The following is a 16,781-nucleotide window of genomic DNA, read 5'->3' as shown; positions in this document are numbered from 1 at the left end:
CACCCTGGACCCTGTTAGCCTAGCCAGGCCTACCACCCTGGACCCTGTTAGCCAGGCCTACCACCCTGGACCCTGTTAGCTAGGCCTACAACCCTGGACCCTGTTAGCCTAGCCAGGCCTACCACCCTGGACCCTGTTAGCTAGGCCTACAACCCTGGACCCTGTTAGCCTAGCCAGGCCTACAACCCTGGACCCTGTTAGCTAGGCCTACAACCCTGGACCCTGTTAGCTAGGCCTACAACCCTGGACCCTGTTAGCTAGGCCTACAACCCTGGACCCTGTTAGCCTAGCCAGGCCTACCACCCTGGACCCTGTTAACCTAGCCAGGCCTACCACCCTGGACCCTGTTAGCCAGGCCTACCACCCTGGACCCTGTTAGCTAGGCCTACAACCCTGGACCCTGTTAGCCTAGCCAGGCCTAACACCCTGGACCCTGTTAGCTAGGCCTACAACCCTGGACCCTGTTAGCCTAGCCAGGCCTACCACCCTGGACCCTGTTAACCTAGCCAGGCCTACCACCCTGGACCCTGTTAGCCAGGCCTACCACCCTGGACCCTGTTAGCTAGGCCTACAACCCTGGACCCTGTTAGCCTAGCCAGGCCTACCACCCTGGACCCTGTTAGCCTAGCCAGGCCTACCACCCTGGACCCTGTTAGCCTAGCCAGGCCTACCACCCTGGACCCTGTTAGCTAGGCCTACAACCCTGGACCCTGTTAGCCTAGCCAGGCCTACAACCCTGGACCCTGTTAGCTAGGCCTACAACCCTGGACCCTGTTAGCTAGGCCTACAACCCTGGACCCTGTTAGCTAGGCCTACAACCCTGGACCCTGTTAGCCTAGCCAGGCCTACCACCCTGGACCCTGTTAGCCTAGCCAGGCCTACCACCCTGGACCCTGTTAGCCAGGCCTACCACCCTGGACCCTGTTAGCTAGGCCTACAACCCTGGACCCTGTTAGCCTAGCCAGGCCTACCACCCTGGACCCTGTTAGCTAGGCCTACAACCCTGGACCCTGTTAGCCTAGCCAGGCCTACCACCCTGGACCCTGTTAACCTAGCCAGGCCTACCCTGTTACCAGGCCTACCACCCTGGACCCTGTTAGCTAGGCCTACCACCCTGGACCCTGTTAACCTAGCCAGGCCTACCACCCTGGACCCTGTTAGCCTAGCTAGGCCTACAACCCTGGACCCTGTTAGCCTAGCCAGGCCTACAACCCTGGACCCTGTTAGCCTAGCCAGGCCTACAACCCTGGACCCTGTTAGCTAGGCCTACAACCCTGGACCCTGTTAGCCTAGCCAGGCCTACCACCCTGGACCCTGTTAACCTAGCCAGGCCTACCCCTGGACCCTGGCCACCCTGGACCCTGTAGCTAGGCCTACAACCCTGGACCCTGTTAGCCTAGCCAGGCCTACCACCCTGGACCCTGTTAACCTAGCCAGGCCTACCACCCTGGACCCTGTTAGCCTAGCCAGGCCTACCACCCTGGACCCTGTTAGCTAGGCCTACAACCCTGGACCCTGTTAGCCTAGCCAGGCCTACCACCCTGGACCCTGTTAACCTAGCCAGGCCTACCACCCTGGACCCTGTTAGCCCGGCCTACAACCCTGGACCCTGTTAGCCCGGCCTACCACCCTGGACCCTGTTAGCCTAGGGCCTACCACCCTGGACCCTGTTAGCCTACCACCCTGGACCCTGTTAGCCTAGCCAGGCCTACCACCCTGGACCCTGTTAGCCTAGCCAGGCCTACCACCCTGAACCCTGTTAGCCAGGCCTACCACCCTGGACCCTGTTAGCCAGGCCTACCACCCTGACCCTGTTAGCCAGGCCTACCAACCCTGGACCCTGTTAGCCTAGGGCCTACCACCCTGGACCCTGTTAGCCTAGCCAGGCCTACCACCCTGAACCCTGTTAGCCAGGCCACCCACCCTGGACCCTGTTAGCTAGGCCTACAACCCTGGACCCTGTTAGCCTAGCCAGGCCTAGGACCCTGTTAGCTAGCCTACAACCCTGGACCCTGTTAGCTAGGCCTACAACCCTGGACCCTGTTAGCTAGGCCTACAACCCTGGACCCTGTTAGCCTAGCCAGGCCTACCACCCTGGAACCTGTTAACCTAGCCATGCCTACCACCCTGGACCCTGTTAGCCAGGCCTAGGACCCTGTTAGCTAGGCCTACAACCCTGGACCCTGTTAGCCTAGCCAGGCCTAACACCCTGGACCCTGTTAGCTAGGCCTACCACCCTGGACCCTGTTAGCTAGGCCTACAACCCTGGACCCTGTTAGCCTAGCCAGGCCTACCCTGGAACCCATGGACCCTGTTAGCCAGGCCTACCACCCTGGACCCTGTTAGCTAGGCCTACAACCCTGGACCCTGTTAGCCTAGCCAGGCCTACCACCCTGGACCCTGTTAGCCTAGCCAGGCCTACCACCCTGGACCCTGTTAGCTAGGCCTACAACCCTGGACCCTGTTAGCCTAGCCAGGCCTACAACCCTGGACCCTGTTAGCTAGGCCTACAACCCTGGACCCTGTTAGCCTAGCCAGGCCTACCACCCTGGACCCTGTTAACCTAGCCTACCACCCTGGACCCTTTAGCCAGGCCTACCACCCTGGACCCTGTTAGCTAGGCCTACAACCCTGGACCCTGTTAGCCTAGCCAGGCCTACCACCCTGGACCCTGTTAGCCTAGCCAGGCCTACCACCCTGGACCCTGTTAACCTAGCCAGGCCTACCACCCTGGACCCTGTTAGCTAGGCCTACAACCCTGGACCCTGTTAACCTAGCCAGGCCTACCACCCTGGACCCTGTTAACCTAGCCAGGCCTACAACCCTGGACCCTGTTAGCCCGGCCTACCACTCTGGACCCTATTAGCCCGGCCTACCACCCTGGACCCTGTTAGCCTAGCCAGGCCTACCACCCTGGACCCTGTTAGCCTACCACCCTGGACCCTGTTAGCCTAGCCAGGCCTACCACCCTGGACCCTGTTAGCCTAGCCAGGCCTACCACCCTGAACCCTGTTAGCCAGGCCTACCACCCTGGATCCTGTTAGCCAGGCCTACCACCCTGGACCCTGTTAGCCAGGCCTACCAACCTAGACCCTGTTAGCCTAGTCAGGCCTACCACCCTGGACCTTGTTAGCCTAGCTAGGCCTACAACCCTGGACCCTGTTAGCTAGGCCTACAACCCTGGACCCTGTTAGCCTAGCCAGGCCTACCACCCTGGAACCTGTTAACCTAGCCATGCCTACCACCCTGGACCCTGTTAGCCAGGCCTACCACCCTGGACCCTGTTAGCTAGGCCTACAACCCTGGACCCTGTTAGCCTAGCCAGGCTACCACCCTGGACCCTGTTAGCTAGGCCTACCACCCTGGACCCTGTTAGCTAGGCCTACAACCCTGGACCCTGTTAGCCTAGCCAGGCCTACCACCCTGGAACCTGTTAACCTAGCCAGGCCTACCACCCTGGACCCTGTTAGCCAGGCCTACCACCCTGGACCCTGTTAGCTAGGCCTACAACCCTGGACCCTGTTAGCCTAGCCAGGCCTACCACCCTGGACCCTGTTAGCTAGGCCTACAACCCTGGACCCTGTTAGCCTAGCCAGGCCTACAACCCTGGACCCTGTTAGCTAGGCCTACAACCCTGGACCCTGTTAGCTAGGCCTACAACCCTGGACCCTGTTAGCTAGGCCTACAACCCTGGACCCTGTTAGCCTAGCCAGGCCTACCACCCTGGACACTGTTAACCTAGCCAGGCCTACCACCCTGGACCCTGTTAGCCAGGCCTACCACCCTGGACCCTGTTAGCTAGGCCTACAACCCTGGACCCTGTTAGCCTAGCCAGGCCTAACACCCTGGACCCTGTTAGCTAGGCCTACAACCCTGGACCCTGTTAGCCTAGCCAGGCCTACCACCCTGGACCCTGTTAACCTAGCCAGGCCTACCACCCTGGACCCTGTTAGCCAGGCCTACCACCCTGGACCCTGTTAGCTAGGCCTACAACCATGGACCCTGTTAGCCTAGCCAGGCCTACCACCCTGGACCCTGTTAACCTAGCCAGGCCTACCACCCTGGACCCTGTTAGCCTAGACAGGCCTACCACCCTGGACCCTGTTAGCTAGGCCTACAACCCTGGACCCTGTTAGCCTAGCCAGGCCTACAACCCTGGACCCTGTTAGCTAGGCCTACAACCCTGGACCCTGTTAGCTAAGCCTACAACCCTGGACCCTGTTAGCTAGGCCTACAACCCTGGACCCTGTTAGCCTAGCCAGGCCTACCACCCTGGAACCTGTTAACCTAGCCAGGCCTACCACCCTGGACCCTGTTAGCCAGGCCTACCACCCTGGACCCTGTTAGCTAGGCCTACAACCCTGGACCCTGTTAGCCTAGCCAGGCCTAACACCCTGGACCCTGTTAGCTAGGCCTACAACCCTGGACCCTGTTAGCCTAGCCAGGCCTACCACCCTGGACCCTGTTAACCTAGCCAGGCCTACCACCCTGGACCCTGTTAGCCAGGCCTACCACCCTGGACCCTGTTAGCTAGGCCTACAACCCTGGACCCTGTTAGCCTAGCCAGGCCTACCACCCTGGACCCTGTTAACCTAGCCAGGCCTACCACCCTGGACCCTGTTAGCCTAGCCAGGCCTACCACCCTGGACCCTGTTAGCCTAGCCAGGCCTAACACCCTGGACCCTGTTAGCTAGGCCTACAACCCTGGACCCTGTTAGCCTAGCCAGGCCTACCACCCTGGACCCTGTTAACCTAGCCAGGCCTACCACCCTGGACCCTGTTAGCCAGGCCTACCACCCTGGACCCTGTTAGCTAGGCCTACAACCCTGGACCCTGTTAGCCTAGCCAGGCCTACCACCCTGGACCCTGTTAGCCTAGCCAGGCCTACCACCCTGGACCCTGTTAACCTAGCCAGGCCTACCACCCTGGACCCTGTTAGCTAGGCCTACAACCCTGGACCCTGTTAACCTAGCCAGGCCTACCACCCTGGACCCTGTTAACCTAGCCAGGCCTACAACCCTGGACCCTGTTAGCCCGGCCTACCACTCTGGACCCTATTAGCCCGGCCTACCACCCTGGACCCTGTTAGCCTAGCCAGGCCTACCACCCTGGACCCTGTTAGCCTACCACCCTGGACCCTGTTAGCCTAGCCAGGCCTACCACCCCGGACCCTGTTAGCCTAGCCAGGCCTACCACCCTGAACCCTGTTAGCCAGGCCTACCACCCTGGATCCTGTTAGCCAGGCCTACCACCCTGGACCCTGTTAGCCAGGCCTACCAACCTAGACCCTGTTAGCCTAGTCAGGCCTACCACCCTGGACCCTGTTAGCCTAGCCAGGCCTACCACCCTGAACCCTGTTAGCCAGGTCTACCACCCTGGACCCTGTTATCCAGGCCTACCACCCTGGACCCTGTTAGCCAGGCCTACCACCCTGGTCCTGATGTAAATCCACTATTGTAGTTCAAAAAACCCAATAAAACAATTAAAACCCAAGGTATCATGTCATAGATGAAACCCACTTCTTTCTGAAGACATCTTTGAATCTTAGTTCGAAGCAGACATTTAAGAGTTTCTGGAAAATGTAAAATACTGAGGGAGATGTTATTGTAATTATTTTACCAAAGTTTGCATCTGCACAGTTCTTTCAGTAAATGCGTTTTTGTGAAATGTTCTGTGTAAATTGTTCAAAGTAGTCCTTGTGTATAGAGTTGGTTTCTTAAAACTTTTAAGTTTTGTTTGGCATACATTTTAAAGTGAAAATCTAAGTAATTCTGTTACAGTGGAACTGCCCATTTTGAAGATAGAAAATGGGTGAAAATGTATCTATGCCTTCATTTCCCCAAAAATGTTAGCTTTCATTTGACACCCAATTTGACATGCTCCTATATACTTCACATGTTGATGCTCATGGGTCATGTTTTCAGGGAACTACTGGCACTACACGTCCCTTCTGCTGTAAAGGACATGGCAGCAACGATGAAGAGATTGAGATACCTGGCAAACAGTTCAGCTTGTAGTCGCGCCTCTTCTTTTGCCCACTGCGCTGCCTCCTCCTCTCTGCTTTTTCTCTCCTCCACTGCCTTCTTCCTCTCCTCTTCCTCCTCCTTCTGTTTCTGCAGGTACTCCCTCTTCTCATGGTCCTCCATCGCTGCCAGCCTCCTCCTCTCCTCTTCCTTACTCATCGCCTCCTCTAGTCGCTGCAGCTCCAACTCAGCTGTAGTAGAGTGGAGGGGACACACTTGTTATATTCAGGTCTGTGTGTGTGTGTGTGTGTGTTTGCAGGGCTGGCCCTAGCCTTTTGGGGGCCCTAAGCGAGATTTGTTTGGGGGGCCCCGTACCTCGTGGCAAAATGTTTTAGTGGCCCCACTCTTGATGGCGAAGAGAACAATGATAGTTTTTATGTTCATTTCCTGCAACTCGACTCATTTTGCCATGGGTCTACAGGGACGTGACTGAAGGGGCTTGACTGAAGGGGCGTGACTGAAGGGGCGTGACTGAAGGGGCGTGACTGAAGGGGCGTGACTGAAGGGGCGTGACTGAAGGGGCGTGACTAAAGGGGCGTGACTGAAGGGGCGTGACTGAAGGGGTGACTGAAGGCGTGACTGAAGGGGCGTGACTGAAGGGGCGTGACTGAAGGGGCGTGACTGAAGGGGCGTGACTGAAGGGGCGTGACTGAAGGGGCGTGACTGAAGGGCGTGACTGAAGGGGCGTGACTAAAGGGGCGTGACTGAAGGGGCGTGACTGAAGGGGCGTGACTGAAGGGGCGTGACTGAAGGGGCGTGACTGAAGGGGCGTGACTAAAGGGGCGTGACTGAAGGGGCGTGACTAAAGGGGCGTGACTGAAGGGGCGTGACTAAAGGGGCGTGACTGAAGGGGCGTGACTGAAGGGGCGTGACTGAAGGGGCGTCCCTTCCCTTAAGGTCTACAGCCACATACCTGCAATTCTACAAGACTTATGCTGTGTTACTATGATATCTGAGTTAATGACTAAGAAAATCAATGGGGGCCCCCTGGTGCCCCTGGACACGTGCCCAGTCGGTATGCGACCATGATTACCCCAAGTTTAGATAGCTGGCTAGACTAACTACCAATCTAAAAATGGTTAGCTGACGTGGCTATTTGAGTGAGTGTCAGTAAGTGACATAACAAGTAAAAAACTGCAGATGCACAACCAGATTTAGCACCTGTTGTATTCTACTGTTCTTACTATCAGTAGTAAGTTGAGACCCCAACTGAGTTCCTAAAAAAGCCTAGCAGCCGGGGGCCCTAAGCTACCGCTCTTATACCTGGGACAGGTGTGTGTGGAGTCATTCACCTGCCCTGCGTTCCTCCTCCTCCTGTCTGATCTTCTGAATCATCTCCAACTGTCGTCTCTTCTGCTCCTTCTTCCTCCACTCCCTCTCTTTCTCCGCCTGCTCCCTTCTTCTCCTCTCAGTCTCCTTCTCCTCTAACCTTTGTCTCTCTTCCTCCTCAGCCAGTCTCCTCAGCCTGCAGGAAGAGATCATTACTATAAAAAAACATTTACATTTATATTTTAATAATTTAGCAGACGCTCTTATCCAGAGCGACTTACAGGAGCAACTAGAGTTAAGTGCCTTGCTCAAAGGCACATTGACAAATTTGTCAACAAGTCGGCTCGGGGATTCAAATCGGCAAACTTTCGGTTAGTGATCCAGTGCTCTTAACAGCTAGGCTACCTGCCCAGGCCCGGCGCCGGGCTACCTGCCCAGGCCCGGCGCCACAAGGAGGGACCCTTAGTTGGAATAGTGTCTTCCATCAGTTTTGTATCCCTATTCTGTCCGACAATCTACCTACTCCATCATGCCCAGCAAATTTGTTGCTTCATTCATGAAACTCCCTTGCATGCATCATATGTACTTCACAATTTACCAGTTGAAAACAAAAAGTGGGTTAGTTTTAATAGTTACGTACTACCGGGAAAAAAAATTGAATTTAGCTAATGTTAACAGTTAGGTAGGTAGCATGATGGATATTAGCTAATGTTAACAGTTAGGTAGGTAGCATGATGGATATTAGCTAATGTTAACAGTTAGGTAGGTAGCATGATGGATATTAGCTAATGTTAACAGTTAGGTAGGTAGCATGATGATATTAGCTAATGTTAACAGTTAGGTAGGTAGCATGATGGATATTAGCTAATGTTAACAGTTAGGTAGGTAGCATGATGGATATTAGCTAATGTTAACAGTTAGGTAGGTAGCATGATGGATATTAGCTAATGTTAACAGTTAGGTAGGTAGCATGATGGATATTACAAAGTGGCTTCGCCAGGGCACAATGGCAGCATCGGATCAAAGTGGCGGGGAGAAGTCTGCCACAGAGGCCAAAGCCGCTGAGCCGACACTAATCACCTAGTCCAAGGCCGTCGAGCCGACGCTAATCACCTAGTCCAAGGCCGTCGAGCCGACGCTAATCACCTAGTCCAAGGCCGCTGAGCCGACGCTAATCACCTAGTCCAAGGCCGCTGAGCCGACGCTAATCACCTAGTCCAAGGCCGTCGAGCCGACGCTAATCACCTAGTCCAAGGCCGCTGAGCCGACACTAATCACCTAGTCCAAGGCCGTCGAGCCGACACTAATCACCTAGTCCGAGGCCGTCGAGCCGACACTAATCACCTAGTCCAAGGCCGTCGAGCCGACACTAATCACCTAGTCCAAGGCCGCTGAGCCGACACTAATCACCTAGTCCAAGGCCGTCGAGCCGACACTAATCACCTAGTCCAAGGCCGTCGAGCCGACACTAATCACCTAGTCCAAGGCCGTCGAGCCGACACTAATCACCTAGTCCAAGGCCGTCGAGCCGACACTAATCACCTAGTCCAAGGCCGTCGAGCCGACACTAATCACCTAGTCCAAGGCCGTCGAGCCGACACTAATCACCTAGTCCAAAGCCGCTGAGCCGACGCTAATCACCTAGTCCAAGGCCGCCGAGCCGACGCTAATCACCTAGTCCAAGGCCGTCGAGCCGACGCTAATCACCTAGTCCAAGGCCGTCGAGCCGACGCTAATCACCTAGTCCAAGGCCGCTGAGCCCAGTAGCCGAGGCACCTGCACAACCGTCTTGCAGCCTGGTGGCCAACCCGAGGAGGGGCCTGCAGCCTCCAAGATACCCAACCCGCCTGTACTGTGGGAGAAAACTGGTTTAAAGGCAGAGAGTGGCTGGTCACTTGGTCCTCGACCAAGTGACCAGGAAAAGCCCTGGGTCCTCGACCAAGTAACCAGGAAAAGCCCTGGGTCCTAGACCAAGTGACCAGGAAAAGCCCTGGGTCCTCGACCAAGTGACCAGGAAAAGCCCTGGGTCCTCGACCAAGTGACCAGGAAAAGCTCTGAGAAATTCTTATCATATCCACTAGAGGGCGGTGCTGAGCCCCATCACATATTTCAGAGGTAATTCATATCATATCCACTAGAGGGCGGTGCTGAGCCCCATCACATATTTCAGAGGTAATTCATATCATATCCACTAGAGGGAGCCCCATCACATATTTCAGAGGTAATTCATATCATATCCACTAGAAGGCGGTGCTGAGGCCCCATCCCAGCCCATATCAGGGAGTTAGAATAGACAGTCTACCTGAGTTCCTCGGCTCTCTGATTCTGCTCCTCTTCCAGCTCCAGCCTCATGCACTCCTCTCTTTCCTCCCGCTCCTGCTGCCTCCTCCTCTCCTCCTCTCTCTCCTTCCTCTTCCTCTCCACCTCTAGTCGGCGACGCTCTGCCTTCTCAGCCAACACATGCTTCTGTTGCTCCATATGGGCTGCTGCCTCTCCTCTGTTCTTGTCCTTATTACCCACAGATCATGTATAATGTAGTGAATTCAAGGGTAGCACCGACCAGGACTCAAAAACTGGGTCCCTGCACCCATCAGTCCAACAACTTAACCGTTACGCCCAGAGGTCTGACCCTCTGTACGAAGTCGCTAGGTGTTGTACTGAGGTCACTACTATATCAAAATAACATTGGGTAAAAACAATGTTGAGAATGTGTTTGTCCGAAGTGATGTCATATTCCCTACATAGTGCACTACTTCTGACTAGAGTCATTTTACTAGGGGCCCTAGTCAATAGCGGTGCACTATATAGTGAATAAGGGGCCATTTCCAATGCAGACTATGTCCTCCATACTCACAGTACTGATGCTGGCGTCAGATATGACCAGATTTAATGGTTGTGTTTCTGCTGTCATGACAACCGAGCAGGATGACAGTTGGTCATGAGAGGACCGTCGTTGTCCGCACGGTAAAACCTCGTCCTCACAGGAGTTAGATCTGTGTGAACTCTGACCTGACTGCCCATTGGATGAGGAGCTCCTGAAGACAAAAGGGAATTCAGCAACTCTTGGAATACAGTGGAAGTGTTTACAGAGCTATGATTGGATAAAACCAACCCACCTGTTTACAGAGCTATGATTGGATAAAACCAACCCACCTGTTTACAGAGCTGTGATTGGATAAAACCAACCCACCTGTTTACAGAGCTATGATTGGATAAAACCAACCCACCTGTTTAAGGTGCTGTGATTGGATAAAACCAACCTACCTGTTTAAGGTGCTGTGATTGGATAAAACCAACCCACCTGTTTAAGGTGCTGTGATTGGATAAAACCAACCCACCTGTTTACAGTGCTGTGATTGGATAAAACCAACGCATCTGTTTACAGAGCTGTGATTGGATAAAACCAACCCACCTGTTTACAGTGCTGTGATCGGATAAAACTAACCCACCTTTTTACAGTGCTGTGATTGGATAAAACCAACCCACCTGTTTACAGAGCTGTGATTGGATAAAACCAACCCACCTGTTTAAGGTGCTGTGATTGGATAAAACCAACCCACCTGTTTACAGAGCTGTGATTGGATAAAACCAACCCACCTGTTTACAGAGCTATGATTGGATGAAACCAACCCACCTGTTTACAGAGCTATGATTGGATAAAACCAACCCACCTGTTTACAGAGCTGTGATTGGATAAAACCAACCTACCTGTTTACAGAGCTGTGATTGGATAAAACCAACCTACCTGTTTACAGAGCTGTGATTGGATAAAACCAACCCACCTGTTTACAGAGCTGTGATTGGATAAAACCAACCCACCTGTTTACAGAGCTGTGATTGGATAAAACCAACCCACCTGTTTACAGAGCTGTGATTGGATAAAACCAACCCACCTGTTTATAGAGCTGTGATTGGATAAAACCAACCCACCTGTTTAAGGTGCTGTGATTGGATAAAACCAACCCACCTGTTTACAGAGCTGTGATTGGATAAAACCAACCCACCTGTTTACAGAGCTATGATTGGATGAAACCAACCCACCTGTTTACAGAGCTATGATTGGATAAAACCAACCCACCTGTTTACAGAGCTATGATTGGATAAAACCAACCCACCTGTTTACAGAGCTGTGATTGGATAAAACCAACCTACCTGTTTACAGAGCTGTGATTGGATAAAACCAACCTACCTGTTTACAGAGCTGTGATTGGATAAAACCAACCCACCTGTTTACAGAGCTGTGATTGGATAAAACCAACCCACCTGTTTACAGAGCTGTGATTGGATAAAACCAACCCACCTGTTTACAGAGCTGTGATTGGATAAAACCAACCCACCTGTTTATAGAGCTGTGATTGGATAAAACCAACCCACCTGTTTACAGTGCTGTGATTGGATAAAACTAACCCACCTTTTTACAGAGCTGTGATTGGATAAAACCAACCCACCTGTTTACAGAGCTGTGATTGGATAAAACCAACCCACCTGTTTATAGAGCTGTGATTGGATAAAACCAACCCACCTGTTTACAGAGCTGTGATTGGATAAAACCAACCCACCTGTTTACAGTGCTGTGATTGGATAAAACCAACCCACCTGTTTACAGTGCTGTGATTGGATAAAACCAACCCAGAGCTGTGATTGGATCTCGGGGATTGGACGAGGTCACTATGTTCTTCTTCATGTGTGTTTAGTGCAGCACTATCGTCTTCGGTGTCCTTCACATCTCCATCAGGACTCAGAGCAGATGGAGACGTCTCAGATAAGCCTTTAGTCTCTTTGGTCTTCTTCGTCCTCTCCACGTCCACGTGGCCTTTAGTCTCTTTGGTCTTCTTCGTCCTCTCCACGTCCACGTGGCCTTTAGTCTCTTTGGTCTTCTTCGTCCTCTCCACGTCCACGTGGCCTTTAGGTTTTCCTATAAGACAGGGAGGGAATCAGTGGAGACTATGGGTCCCAAATGGCTCCCTATTCCCTATATAGTGCACGACACTAGACCAGGACCTATAGGGAATAGGGTGCAATTTGGGATGTAATTCATATCAGACATCAGCTCCATTCAACAGGTCATCCTGACAGAGACAGATACTCACCGACAACAAACTCAGCTTGATCTTTGACCCGGTCCTTTTTCTTCTTCCTCAAGACCTTCCCCGCCTCCTTGGAGAGGACTTCCTGGTTCTGCTCCTGCCCTTCATTCACTTTTCTCTTTTTCTGGAAAACAGGAATGACAGCAATGAAGCTGCACCTCGGGTTTTTAATAAAGTACAGTATTATGTGTTGGATACAGGGGGGTATTAAACTACAGTATTATGTGTTGGATACAGGGGGGTATTAAACTACAGTATTATGTGTTGGATACAGGGGGGTATTAAACTACAGTATTATGTGTTGGATACAGGGGGGTATTAAACTACAGTATAATGTGTTGGATACAGGGGGGTTATTAAACTACAGTATTATGTGTTGGATACAGGGGGGGGTATTAAACTACAGTATAATGTGTTGGATACAGGCGGAGGTATTAAACTACAGGGGGATATTAAACTACAGTATTATGTGTTGGATACAGGGGGGTATTAAACTACAGTATTATGTGTTGGATACAGGGGGTTATTAAACTACAGTATTATGTGTTGGATACAGGGGGGTTATTAAACTACAGTATTATGTGTTGGATACGGGGGTATTAAACTACAGTATTATGTGTTGGATACAGGGGGGTATTAAACTACAGTATTATGTGTTGGATACAGGGGTATTAAACTACAGTATTATGTGTTGGATACAGGGGGGTATTAAACTACAGTATTATGTGTTGGATACAGGGGGTATTAAACTACAGTATTATGTGTTGGATACAGGGGGGGTATTAAACTACAGTATTATGTGTTGGATACAGGGGTATTATGGTTATTAAAACTACAGGTATTATGTGTTGGATACAGGGGGGTATTAAACTACAGTATTATGTGTTGGATACAGGGGGGTATTAAACTACAGTATTATGTGTTGGATACAGGGGGGTTATTAAACTACAGTATTATGTGTTGGATACAGGGGGGTATTAAACTACAGTATTATGTGTTGGAACAGGGGGGTATTAAACTACAGTATTATGTGTTGGATACAGGGGGGTATTAAACTACAGTATTATGTGTTGGATACAGGGGGGTATTAAACTACAGTATCATGTGTTGGATACAGGGGGGGTATTAAACTACAGTATTATGTGTTGGATACAGGGGGGGTATTAAACTACAGTATTATGTGTTGGATACAGGGGTATTAAACTACAGTATTATGTTTGGATACAGGGGGGTATTAAACTACAGTATTATGTGTTGGATACAGGGGGGGTATTAAACTACAGTATTATGTGTTGGATACAGGGGGGTATTAAACTACAGTATTATGTGTTGGATACAGGGGGGGTATAAACTACAGTAAATACAGGGGGTAAACTACAGTATTATGTGTTGGATACAGGGGGTATTAAACTACAGTATTATGTGTTGGATATTAAACTACAGTATTATGTGTTGGATACAGGGGGTATTAAACTACAGTATTATGTGTTGGATACAGGGGGGGTATTAAACTACAGTATTATGTGTTGGATACAGGGGGGTATTAAACTACAGTATTATGTGTTGGATACAGGGGGTATTAAACTACAGTATTATGTGTTGGATACAGGGGGGTATTAAACTACAGTATTATGTGTTGGATACAGGGGGGTATTAAACTACAGTATTATGTGTTGGATACAGGGGGTATTAAACTACAGGATACAGGGGTATTAAACTACAGTATTATGTGTTGGATACAGGGGGGTATTAAACTACAGTATTATGTGTTGGATACAGGGGGTTATTAAACTACAGTATTATGTGTTGGATACAGGGGGGTATTAAACTACAGTATTATGTGTTGGATACAGGGGGGTATTAAACTACAGTATTATGTGTTGGATACAGGGGGGTATTAAACTACAGTATTATGTGTTGGATACAGGGGGTATTAAACTACAGTATTATGTGTTGGATACAGGGGGGTATTAAACTACAGTATTATGTGTTGGATACAGGGGGGGGTTATTAAACTACAGTATTATGTGTTGGATACAGGGGGGTATTAAACTACAGTATTATGTGTTGGATACAGGGGGGTATTAAACTACAGTATTATGTGTTGGATACAGGGGGTATTAATACAGTATTATGTGTTGGATACAGGGGGGTATTAAACTACAGTATTATGTGTTGGATACAGGGGGTATTAAACTACAGTATTGTTGGATACAGTGTTGGATACAGGGGGGGTATTAAACTACAGTATTATGTGTTGGATACAGGGGTATTAAACTACAGTATTATGTGTTGGATACAGTATTAAACTACAGTATTATGTGTTGGATACAGGGGGGTATTAAACTACAGTATTATGTGTTGGATACAGGGGGGTATTAAACTACAGTATCATGTGTTGGATACAGGGGGGTATTAAACTACAGTATTATGTGTTGGATACAGGGGGGTATTAAACTACAGTATTATGTGTTGGATACAGGGGGGTATTAAACTACAGTATTATGTGTTGGATACAGGGGGGTATTAAACTACAGTATTATGTGTTGGATACAGGGGTATTAAACTAGGTTGGGTATTAAACTACAGTATTATTAAACTACAGTATTATGTGTTGGATACAGGGGGGGTATTAAACTACAGTATTATGTGTTGGAACTATTAAACTATATTATGTGTTGGATACAGGGGGGGGGGTATTAAACTACAGTATTATGTGTTGGATACAGGGGGGGGTTATTAAACTACAGTATTATGTGTTGGATAATTCAACTACAGTATTATGTGTTGATACAGGGGGTATTAAACTACAGTATTATGTGTTGGATACAGGGGGGTATTAAACTACAGTATTATGTGTTGGATACAGGGGGTATTATGTTTGGAACAGGGGGTATTAAACTACAGTATTATGTGTTGGATACAGGAGGGGTATTATGTGTTGGATACAGGGGTTATTAAACTACAGTATTATGTGTTGGATACAGGGGTATTAAACTACTGTATTATGTGTTGGATACAGGAGGGGGGTAAAACTACAGTATTATGTGTTGGATACAGGGTTGGTATTAAACTACAGTATTATGTGTTGGATACAGTATTAAACTACAGTATTATGTTTGGATACAGGGGGGTAGAGAGACAGAGGGAGGAGAAGGAAACTACAGTATTATGTGTTGGATACAGGGGGGAGAAGGAATGCAAAACTACAGTATTATGTGTTGGATACAGGGGGTATTAAACTACAGTATTATGTGTTGGATACAGGACCCTGTATTAAACTACAGTATTATGTGTTGGATACAGAATGGACAGGACCCTGTCAACCTGATTAGCTACAGTATTGTAAACTACAGTATTATGTGTTGGATACAGGGGGACATTAAACTACAGTATCATGTGTTGGATACAGGGGAGTATTATAGTAGTATTATGTGTTGGATACAGGGGGTATTAAACTACAGTATTATGTGTTGGATACAGGGGGGACCCTTAAACTACAGTATTATGTGTTGGATACAGGAGGGTATTAAACTACAGTATTATGTGATACAGAATGGACAAGATTAAACTACAGTATTATGTGTTGGATACAGGGGGGTATTAAACTACAGTATTATGTGTTGGATACAATGGACAAAACTACAGTATTATGTGTTGGATACAGGAGGGGAGATAGAATGGATTAAACTACAGTATTATGTGTTGGATACAGGGAGGGGTATTAAACTACAGTATTATGTGTTGGATACAGGAGGGGTATTAAACTACAGTATTATGTGTTGGATACAGGGGGGATTAAACTACAGTATTATGTTTGGATACAGGGGGATGGGCTATTAAACTACAGTATTATGTGTTGGATACAGGGGGGTACTACAGTGGTGGATACAGGAGGTATAAACTACAGTATTATGTGTTGGTTGTAGATACAGGGGGGTATTAAACTACAGTATCATGTGTTGGATACAGGGGGGTGCAACAGAGAGTGTGTATTAAACTTGCAGTATTAGATTGGACTACAGGGGGTATTAAACTACAGTATTATGTGTTGGATACAGGGGGTATTAAACTACAGTATTATGTGTTGATACAGGGGGTATTAAACTACAGTATTATGTGTTGGATACAGGGGGGTATTAAACTACAGTATTATGTGTTGGATACAGGGGTATTAAACTACAGTATTATGTGTTGGATACAGGCCAGGGGGGGTATTAAACTACAGTATTATGTGTTGGATACAGGGGTTATTAAACTACAGTATTATGTATTAGGATACAGGGGGTATTAAACTACAGTATTATGTGTTGGATACAGGGGGGTATTAAACTATAGTATTATGTGTTGATACAGACTAAGGTATTAAACTACAGTATTAGATTGGATACAGGGGGGATTA

General features: G+C 49.3%; 1 protein-coding gene across 1 annotated transcript in view; it reads right to left on the bottom strand.

The window, feature by feature from the left end:
• The window catches only part of LOC115116413 (uncharacterized protein KIAA2012 homolog), a 66,549-nt gene that overhangs the window by 20,632 nt on the left and 29,136 nt on the right, over nt 1-16,781 (bottom strand). Inside the window, exons 8-13 of the mRNA XM_065016365.1 lie at nt 12,383-12,503; nt 11,889-12,207; nt 10,147-10,327; nt 9,595-9,800; nt 7,316-7,488; nt 5,995-6,214 (exon numbers count right to left, since the gene is read on the bottom strand). Of these exons, the coding sequence (XP_064872437.1) occupies nt 5,995-6,214; nt 7,316-7,488; nt 9,595-9,800; nt 10,147-10,327; nt 11,889-12,207; nt 12,383-12,503 (1,220 nt within the window). The remainder of the gene's footprint in view (nt 1-5,994; nt 6,215-7,315; nt 7,489-9,594; nt 9,801-10,146; nt 10,328-11,888; nt 12,208-12,382; nt 12,504-16,781) is intronic.

Source organism: Oncorhynchus nerka, linkage group LG3 (assembly GCF_034236695.1).
Source record: "Oncorhynchus nerka isolate Pitt River linkage group LG3, Oner_Uvic_2.0, whole genome shotgun sequence".
Taxonomy (NCBI): domain Eukaryota; kingdom Metazoa; phylum Chordata; class Actinopteri; order Salmoniformes; family Salmonidae; genus Oncorhynchus; species Oncorhynchus nerka.
The sequence above is the reverse complement of the archived record's forward strand: the minus strand, read 5'-3'. Positions and strand labels throughout refer to the sequence as shown.